Genomic DNA, 10,407 nt, shown 5'->3' on the forward strand with positions numbered 1-10,407 from the left:
TCAAAAGCCAGGCAGTGAGTTTCCTGTGCTTACCCGGGTGTTATTGCGTTCGGCTTTCAGCTCAGAGATCTCCTCTTCCCTCTCCAGGAGCTGCTCCCGGCAGGCACTGAGCTCCCGCGTCAGCGTCGCAAACTCCTGCGGGAAATCAGGACAAAACCGTGAGCAGAGAGCACAGAGATGGAGCCGGTGTCCCGGCCCCACCGCCAGGATCACCAGCACAAAGTGTCTCCCATCCGGACCCAACCGGTGCGAGATGGGACGCCATGGAGAACACGGAGAAATCAGTGGAGAAGCACAGCAAGGTTAGGAGGTGATCTGCTCCCGGCTTCCCCAAGAGCTCTGGAGAAGGGAGAATGCAGCATCTTTATATTTCCCCATTTGGTTTGATGTCCATGACACAAGATATGGCTCTACAGCTCCAGAGATGCTCGATGGCATTTGAAGCCTCCCAGTCAAGGCCACCAGCACGCTCCCATCCTCACGGTCCCCTTGATGCAACCCAGTACAGCACCCACCCCAGTGCATCCCATTGGGCTAAAACTCATTGCAAACCACAGCGGCCAGGATGGGTCCCCCGGCCCTGAACCAGCCTCTGCCATGGCCTCAGGACCTGGCATCAGACAAAACCTCCTTCCAAAGGAAAGAGTGAGATCTGCCCCAGTCATACATGTGGGATGCCATTGAGCTTCTTCTGGGGCATGCCCAAACCCTAAATCATAGAATTACAGAATCATGTTGGTTGGAAGAGACCCTCAAGATCATGGAGTCCAACCGTTCCCCCACCCCTGGCACTGCCCCATGTCCTGAGAACCTCATGTCCGTCTGTCCAGCCCTCCAGGGATGGTGACTCCAGCACTGCCCTGGGCAGCCTGTTCCAATGCCCCACAGCCCTTTGGGGAAGAAATTGTTCCCCACATCCAACCTCAACCTCCCCTGGTGCAACTTGAGGCCGTTTCCTCTGCTCCTGGCGCTTGTTCCTGGGGAGCAGAGCCCGACCCCCCTGCTCCAAGCTCCTTTCAGGCAGTTCAGAGATCAGAAGGTCTCCCCTCAGCTCCTGCTCTCCAGCTGAACCCCCACGAGAGATGGGGCACAGCAGATGTGCAGATGCCACCAGTCCTTGCTCTGCTCACCGCTGCCCCCAGGGAGGTGACAGCCACCAAGGAAGGGATGTGCACAGGGCAACGGCCAAGCAGAGCTGCAAAGCCAGCGCATCCACTGGGACACGATGGGCTCCTTGGAATCAGGTGCAATCGTGATTGTGACTGTGTCGGAGGGGAAAGAAAACTCGCTGTGAAGCTCCTCAGATGCAGGAAGAGTTCATTTTCCCTTAAATGAAAACCAAGCATCTGGATTAGCTCAGGGACACTTGCCCATTGCTCCCAGTTGCTCTTTCAGTCACCAAGTGTTGCCAGGACTAAGCAACATTTTGCAGCTGGGATTTTTCAGGGTGAAAAATGCAAATGCGGCAACGCTTCATGAATTTACACCAGTTTCACAGCGTCGTCAAGAAGAATTTAAAAAGGAAAAAGGTTTCAGAAGAAGCTGAGAAGGATTTGATTGAGCATTAACAAACCAAATTTCCACTGGGGGCTGAGAGGCGTTTTACAGCATGAAATTCTCTTTCACTTTAATTTTCAAGTTAAATAAATAAAACCCCTTCAAACTGAAGCAAAACGTTGAGGCTTAGGCTGAATCAAATGCTCTGCACAGCTCAAAGTGAAACCTCCTGCAACAGCTGATGTCCCTACAAGGAATCAAGAGCTTTTTAATCTCCGTTTGTCCCAGCTGGATGTTCCCTCTCCCTTCCCACCCCAACCTGCTCACACTGCTGTGGTGGTTGGTAGGGATGGTGGTGTCACCGGTGATGCTGTCACCCCACAGGGGGACAGGACCTGAGCACGTCGCCACGTGGAGGAAGCGAAACAGCAATCACAGCAGCCCAGGTCATAATCATCCCTACAAACAGCTGCTTTGCTGCCCAGCCCCAGGCCTCAGCGCTGCTGCCACCCAACATCCTCACCCCAGCATCACCGAGTCCCTCAGCTCCTTTCCAGCCCCACTCACAGAATCACAGGATCCCAGGACCCCAGGCTGGTTGGGCTGCAGGAGCTCTGCAGATCCCCAGCCCAGCCCTGCTCACGCAGGGTCACAGAGCAGATCACACAGGTGGGTCCAGGGGGTTTGAATGGCTCAGAGCAGGAGACTCCACACCCGCTCTGGGCAGCCTGGGCCAGGCTCTGGCACCTCCCAGCAAACAAGTTTCTGCTCATGTTCACATGGAGCCTCCTGTGTTTCAGTCTGTGCCCGTTGCCCCTCACCCTGGCTTTGGGCACCACTGAACAGAGTCTGGTCCATCCTCTGACACCCACCCTGAGATATTGATCCCATTGATCAGATCCCTCTCAGCTTCTCTTCTCCAGCTGAACAGCCCCAGCTCTCTCAGCCTTTCCTTAGCAGACTCCACTGGACTCTCCCCAGTAATCCCTTGTCATTCTTAAACTGGGGAGCCCAGAACTGGACCAAGTTCTGCAGATGGGGCCTCACCAGGGCAGACCGATCGCTTCCCCAGGGACCACTCCAGCCTTTAGGTCATCTGTGTCCCCATCAGTTGTCTCCCAAATCATTCACAGCATCCCAAACCTCCCTCTCCAACCTCTGCACCATCTCAGAGCCCTCCAAAGCACCCCTGCCCCCCCCCCGCAGAGCTGTTTCCCCAGGGATGGTTGTGCTGGCCAAGCAGCTCCCGGAGCCGCGTTGTGCGCCGGCGGGGATTACCGCTCGCACAGCCGCTGACACACGTGTGGCTCCGCTGGGTTATGCAAGTGCTGCGCCAGAGCCAGCAGCTCGCGAGCATCCCCGGGGATTATATCGGGGCTGGGAACGCCGGTGGGGGAGCGAGAGCAGCAGCGAGAGGTGTTGGAGCAGGTGCCCGTGCACCGCTGGCTGCTTCAGACATTGGGATGTGTCACTCCCCCAGTCCCTCGATACATCAGGAGACTGGCGGCGAGGCTGAAGGAGCTCAGTAAAAGCATCGTCGCAGCTGCGATGGCCCCGGGAATGTCCTTCAGCAGCCCAAGCTGTAACAACGGGTGACACCTTGGCTGTGGACCCTGTCCCAGTGGGGACGCTAAAGATCCAAACCCCCATATCTGCCAAGGGTGGAAATCTCCTGCTCTGCCCCATGGGCATGGATGCTGTCCCTGCCGGTGTGAACAGGGATACGGGGAGTGCAGGATGGATAGGACAAAGCAGTGGGGGTAGCAAGGGAATGGGGGTGCGATGCCACGCTGGGGACGGTGACGGTCAGCGCTCAGCCCTCCTCACCACCCGCTCGGGCTGGCCCAGCTGTACAGCTTGCGCCCGCAATCAGGCTTCCATCCCCAAAGCAAGGGGATTAAGAGAGAGAAAATCCACTGGAGAGAGACGAGCAGCCCCCACCCTGCAAGCCCGATGCGATCCACGGGTCAGCGGGTCAGCGAGGCGGTGGCTCCGCTCCTGGCACAGCACAAAGCTCCTGCCCAACCCATCCCAGCGGGTGCTCCTCTCCGAGCCCCCCGGACCCCCAGGAGCGGCTGGTTGGATCCTGTGCCCTGCACCCAGCAGGGCTGGGGCATCCCACAGTAAATAAAAGGCACCACCATAACTGTTTTTCCTTGGGGAAAGGCTGCAAAAAGAGGCATTTACCACCAAAAATAAAAACATAGAATCATCTTGGTTGGGAAAGACCCTCAAGCTCATTGAGTCCAACTGTTCTCCCACCCCTGGCACTGCCCCATGTCCTGAGAACCTCATGTCCGTCTGTCCAGCCCTCCAGGGATGGTGACTCCAGCACTGCCCTGGGCAGCCTGTTCCAATGCCCCACAGCCCTTTGGGGAAGAAATTGTTCCCAGATCCAACCTCAACCTCCCCTGGCGCAACTTGAGGCCGTTTCCTCTGCTCCTGGCGCTTGTTCCTGGGGAGCAGAGCCTGACTCTCAACACCATTGCGGTGAGACGGGGCAGCAGGAAGGGTCAGCTGAGCACACAGGGCTGGGGGCACTTGAAATCCTGATTTGGATGCCTTGGGAATAAAAATTAGGCATAAATCACTCCAGCACCCACCTGTAGCTCCTTCCAGCAGCCCCGGTTGTGCCAGACGTCTGCCCCAGCACTGCCACCCGGCTTCTGAGCCACCGGCAGCACCAGGTGAGTTTGGGGACATGAGGACAAGCTGTCCCCAGCTGCTGGCTGCAGTGTCACACTGTGGAACACAGCTTTCACCCCACTCCATCACTATGCCATTGCCATAAGTCCCAGAGAAGTGGTAATAAAGAGGATCTGGGTGATTTTCCTCTGCCAAGAGTTTCCCAGGAGATGCAGCTGCCTGTCCCCGGCTCCAATAAGCTCTGAACCTAAGCAGGGACACCTATAAATGGATTAGAAAGTGAAGGAGAGGTGCCTGATCTTCACTCAAAGCACGGATGATGAGACACAGCCCTGGGAGCCCTGCAGGGAGCCCAGCAGCCTGGGAAATGGCTCATTTAGATTAAAACCAAACCACCCCAAGCGCGACTGGCTGGGCTCAGTCCCAGGTTCTAGGGCAGGAGGGAGCAAGGGGACATATGCTCTTTGCACTGTCGGAGCAGGGAGGGAGACCCAGAACACCGCATGAGGTATTGAAACAGGGTGTTGTGGCTCAGGGTTGGGATATTTGGTCAGTGCCAGGCACGCCTGGGGTTCTGGGTCTTCTCCTTGGCTGCATCAATGGGGAAGAGCTGGAGGGAGATTAGAAACCAGCTACACGGAGACAGAAGGCAAGGAAAGGTTTAGGAAGCTCAGGGGGAGGAGATTCATAGCATGAAAAAGCTGAAATGCAAAAATTCTCTGCCCAGAACCGTCTTCTGCTTGAGGGTGGTGAGAGCCTGGCCCAGGTACCCAGAGAGGTGGTGGATGAACCATCCCTGGAGACATCCCAGGCCAGGCTGGACGGGGCTCTGAGCACCCTGAGCTGGTGCAGATGTCCCTGCTCATGGCAGGGGGGCACTGGGGGAGCTGGGAAGGTGCCTTCAACACAAACCGTCCTGTGATTCTATGATTCTGCCTTTCCCCATGCCATCCACAGCAATGCAGCAAGATTGCACCAAAACAAGCAAAATTCCCCCATTTGTGACAGGAGTGCGGTCGCTGCTCCAATGCGCCCGAGCCTCGGGAACGAACCAGCTCCAGCTGCGGGATTAACGGCATTTTAAAGCCCCTAATTGGAGTGATTGCTCCTGACGGGCCAGGCGTGTGCCGGAGGGTGATGTGGGAAGGATGCCCGCGATGGGAAAGCAGCACTGCTGACTCGGCACGTAAGGGATGGAGCCCCGTCCGTCTGCCTGCGCTGGGAGCCTGCAGACCCATCACTGTGGTTTCTCCTCATCCCAGGAGCGGTACGGAACGACGAGAAAGCCCTAAGTCACAGTTGAAGGGATAAACACAACCCCAGCAGCGTGTAGCATGGGATTACGAAGATTAAATCCTGCTGGGTAAACCCAGTGCTTCGACCATCACCCACTGCCGGCGCTGGGCAGCGCGGTGACATGTCCTGGACCGCTCTGCAACAGCTCTGTGACTCTGCAGGGATCTTCTGTATGGAATCGGTGTCCTCCCTTCTCAACCTGTGGTCATGATGTGTATTTCCACCCATGATTGTTTGGAGAGGAGCATTGTGCAGCTGAGCGAGTAGGAACCCAACATCTCAGCATCCTGGTATTGTGGGAGGGTGACCAGCTCCAGTGCTGAACCACCAGACCCCTCCGTCCTTCCCCAAAACCTTGAGACACTTTAAAGGTCTCACCCAACGAGTATTTTCCCTCGGCTTGCAGCCTCTGCAGTTCCTATTTCCATGTTGCTTTTTGCAAGTACTAACTCTAGATATAATTTGAAGCTAAATGGGAGGGATTTGGGGTAATTGTTTCATGCCAGGACCCTCTCCAGCTGCAAAGGGATGTCCAGGGAGCTTGAGGAGTCTTAGGGTGTCTGCCCACGCCAAAAAGTCCAGTTCTCAGCTCCTTTGGCAGCCCCAAGAGGCAGCAAAGGCTCAGCAGAGTGGGGCCTGGAAGGAAGAATCGCAGGAGTTTTTCGTGGCCATCAATAGCCCCAAGCAGAGCAGCTCCTGTGAGATTTGGGAGCCTGTTCTCCTCCTGACACAAATAGGGACAGGGACTCCTGCCAAACCCCCAGGTCTCGGCAGGGCAGGGAGAAGTGCCATCTCACTAAGTGCCACCCCATGCTCTTGGAACACATCTGGACACACCTGGAGTCCTGCATGTCACATTCCCAGGTGGTTCCTACACCCAGGAGAGCAGGGGTTGAGCTGGGAGCCCCATGGGGCTGCTGAGAGCCCCCCAATCCTCGCCAGGACTTGGTCCTCAGCCGCACACCCCCTGCACAGGCAGAGGGATTGGAGCCGAGAGCTTTCAGCCCGATTAAGTCGCGTTGAGCATTCCCACATGAATAAATAAATCATGTAAGACGCATTAAGGCAGCTTAGTTTCCCCGGGAAATCGCCCCGGAGTTCTGCCTTTTGGGGGTTGAGGGATGTCCCCATGGATTGGAGCGGGGTGGCGTGGCCACGTGGCAGCCAAACCCTGCACGAGCAAGGGGGGACAGGAGCTACGGGCAGGAGCATCATGGAGCATCCCTGCCCGCCCCACGCCGGGGTTTGCCCCACACATACATCCCCTGCCCACCCCACCGATGGCTCTGCCGACAATGCAGATCCTGTGCCGACACAGACACATCCAGCTGCTGCTGTGCCCTGGGAGGACACAGTGTCACATCCCAGGCCAGCACCCACCCGACATCGCCAGGCAGCACAGCCACCACACAACCAGGGCTTGGTGACACCAGCAAAGGGCTGTCAGCCCCCTGGGTGCCCAACCCTGCCCCAAAAAGGAGGTTTCTTAGACTCACAGAGTCATTTTGGTTGGAAGCGACCCTCAAGATCATGGAGTCCAACTGTTCCCCCACCCCTGGCACTGCCCCATGTCCTGAGAACCTCATGTCCATGTCCAACCCTCCAGGGATGGTGACTCCAGCACTGCCCTGGGCAGCCTGTTCCAATGCCCCACAGCCCTTTGGGGAAGAAATTGTTCCCCACATCCAACCTCAACCTCCCCTGGCGCAACTTGAGGCCGTTTCCTCTGCTCCTGGTGCTTGTTCCTGGGGAGCAGAGCCCGACCTCCCTGGCTCCAAGCTCCTTTCAGGCAGTTCAGAGATCAGAAGGTCTCCCCTCAGCTCCTGTTCTCCAGCTGAACCCCCCAGCTCCCTCAGCCGCTCCATCACACTTGTGCTCCAGCTCCTTCACCAGCTTCAAGCAATCCCCTCCTCCAAGCAATCTACTTCAAATCCCGTCCCAACAGGGTCTGAGATGTTACAATAATCTCTTGGGCACAAGGGCTCACAGAGGAGGACAAGGATGGCACAGGCCCATGGAAAGCCCCTGCACAACCCCCCGGGAAAGGGACCCACCGCGTCCTGCTTACCTGGTACATGCACATGCTGGGATTAGTCCCATTGGGCAGGTGAACAGCTTTGGGTTTGCTCCCCAGGTTCATGCCGAGCCCTCATCTCCCTCGAGGGCGAGCGGCACGACGGGCAGCGGGGAACACTGTGCCCGTGCGCTGAGCCCCCCTGCCCATGCGGGGACAGGCAGGGCGGCGGGGGGCAGCGGTAGCTCCCATCTGTCACCCCCCGATCACATCCCTGGTTGCAGGACAGGGGGCTGGGGACGGCCCCGGCTGGCGCGGGGCAGCCGGCAGCCTGGTGGGTGCCAGCACTGCCACTGAGTCCCTCTGCGCTGACCCAGTTTGCTCCGTCCGCACGCCGCTCGCGCCGAGGCACCGCGGTCCCTTTATTGGAGTGGCAGCGGAGACTAAATCCACGCGGTGCCTTAATCCGAGGCGCTGCGGCGGGGCGGGTGGTGTGCGCTCAGGGTGACCTGGCTTGCTCTCTCCGGAGCAGCGGGGATACGGGAGGTGGCGGTGGCCCTGCTGCACCCAGTAGGACAGGGCACAGCTCATCCACAGGGACCCCAGATGCCATGGGGAAGCATTGCCGGGTGTTTTGCTTTTGGGAGACCGAGCAGAACCAGGACAAGTCCAGCTCTGTGGATGGGGACACAGGCTGTCCTCCTCCTGAGCTGCTGTCCCCTGTGAGAGCAGAGCAGGGATTCCTCAGAGAGGAAACAGCCTCAAGTTGTGTCAGGGAGGGTTTAGATCGGACCTGGCGTGTCCTCAGGAGGTTTTGCCCCTTCTCTGTCCGCATTCCTCTGTGTAACAGAAGGGACTGCAGTCCCACACCTGCCCCCATCGACTCACAGACCAGTAGGGTACAGGGGAGAATGGGAGATGTCTGAGCTGCTTGTGGACTGGCCTGGGAATACACACAGGTTTTAGTATTGGAACGAGAGACAACACACCCAGCAACATCACCACTGTCACATCAGGTGGACCTTCCTAAAGGCGTGAGCTATAAATGACATCCAAGTGGCCAATGGCCTTCGTGTCCCTCAGCGGAGGCTCCTGCTCACCCCGGGGTCAGGTCCTTACCTGCGGGAGGGCCGAGTTGAGCTGTCTCTGGAGCTGGTCGCGCTCCCGGAGGGTCTCCTGCAAGCGGCTCTGGGTGACAGAGAGCGTCTCGCGGGTCTCCCGCAGGGTGTCCAGCAGCTTGTCCCTCTCATCCAGCATGTTCACCATCAGCTGCTCGAAGTCGGCGTCCGCCTCGGAGCCCTGCGGGGGACCCAGAGGGTCCCCCTCGCTGATGGTGGGCATCACCTCGCACATCATGGTGGGGCGCGACAGGTGGGCAAGGGTCCTGAAGGTGCCCGGTGCGGGGGGCGGTGGGTGCTCTTGAGCCGCGAGGCCCCTATCACATCGCTATGGGCTCCCGTGGGTCAAGGGAGCCAGCATGGGAGGGGACAATAGGGTGATGAAGGTGGGGGGGATCCCCCATCCCTTCTTCTTGGGTGCTAAGCAGAAGCTGGCATCACTCCGGTGAGGATGGAGGGACGTCCTTAGCGCTGACAAGGCCCTCGTCGTCTTAAATCCCTCCGCTCGACTGCTTGTCACTGCCAGGGTCCCTTGTGTCACCTCTCTGACACCTTTCGGAGGGGCTGCAGCATCAGTGAGCCACGGGGTGTTCAGAGGGGGACAAAGCCACCCTTGAGGACTCGTCCCAGTGGGGTGGCCAAGCTGGTGGCAGCACAGAGAGGGTCCGGGGGATATTTGGGCTGGTGGGACATGCTGAGGAGGGTCCCGGTGACGATGGGCCGCTGTCCCCACGGCTGGATGGGATGGTCACCGCAGGTGCGGGAATGTGTCTCCGTTTGGCATCACAGCTCTTCAAACACACAGCAGTGACCTACAGAACAGGGGACAGAGATCAGATCCCTCCTGCTGCCCTCAAAATGCCCAGGGCACTTGCCCAGCACCCTTTGCCCCCCACCAAAACCTAGAGGGCTGCAACATGTGGGCTCAGCACCCATGAATGGGCTGTGTCAGGTTGTGGCACCCCACTGTGTCCCGTGTGGTATGGAGCTGCAGGGAACAGCATCCCTGGGACCCCCAAATCCTTAAATAGCCTTTGGCATTCACATATCTGGGGCTGAGATCCCGTCCCAAAATCCTGTCCCCTCTGCGGAGCACCTGATGGCCCAGGGACCCCATGGCCTAAGTGTCCCCCAGCCACAGAAACTCTCCCTTTGCAGAAAACCAGGCTCAAACCTGAGTTTGGCCCAAACCTGGCATGAAGTTACAGCAATAAATGAGTTGAATGATCAGATTAATGTTCACCCCCACCTTCCCTGGCGCCCCAACAGGGACAGATGTGGTGGGACTGGCCACTGAGTGTCAGTCAAATCTCTACACGGGGGATGGAGGCAGCAGCAGAGCTGCCAACTTGGGCAGCAGCTTAGATTTAGGCTGGATTAAAGCATGGCTGGAGCCAGGGATTTGAACCCAGGGGTGATGCTGGTACCTGCAGCCTCAGCTCCACTTCCACAGCCCAAACCCACCAGTGTCAGAGGCTGCGATGTCCCCATCCCAGACACAAGTAAGATGCCAGACAGGGCTTTTTGGTGACACAGATGTTCAAGGGAGCTTCAGCCCACTGCGGCCGGACGAGGGTCCCCAGCAGCGAGGCTCGATGTGCCACTGTCACCACAGCTGCCCTGGGGACCAGCCCACCCATAGAGCCACCTTTGCCAGGTGTTGTCTGCAAGGGTATAAGCTCAGTGCAAGGGCCACTGGTCTAACGCTGGTTATGGGATAGTCCCACTTTACTTAGCAAGTTTTTAGTCTCTACAACAGATAGAATCATAGAATCATTCTGGCTGGAAGAGACCCTCAAGATCAACGAATCCACCCATTCCCCCATCCCTGGCACT

At 58.0% G+C, this 10,407-nt stretch overlaps 1 protein-coding gene across 2 annotated transcripts in view; it reads right to left on the reverse strand.

Moving 5' to 3' along the window:
• Positions 1-8,809, reverse strand: part of PPFIA4 (PTPRF interacting protein alpha 4) — a gene marked incomplete at both ends in the record, with an annotated part of 33,682 nt that extends 24,873 nt beyond the window's left edge. For both annotated transcript variants that reach the window (XM_080358138.1, XM_080358137.1), the window contains 2 exons: positions 34-135; positions 8,573-8,809. In XM_080358138.1, the coding sequence (XP_080214264.1) occupies positions 34-135; positions 8,573-8,809 (339 nt within the window). The remainder of the gene's footprint in view (positions 1-33; positions 136-8,572) is intronic.
• Between the last annotated feature and the right edge of the window lie 1,598 nt (positions 8,810-10,407).

This window comes from Nesoenas mayeri, assembly GCF_963082525.1.
Source record: "Nesoenas mayeri genome assembly, chromosome: 23".
Taxonomy (NCBI): Eukaryota; Metazoa; Chordata; class Aves; order Columbiformes; family Columbidae; genus Nesoenas; species Nesoenas mayeri.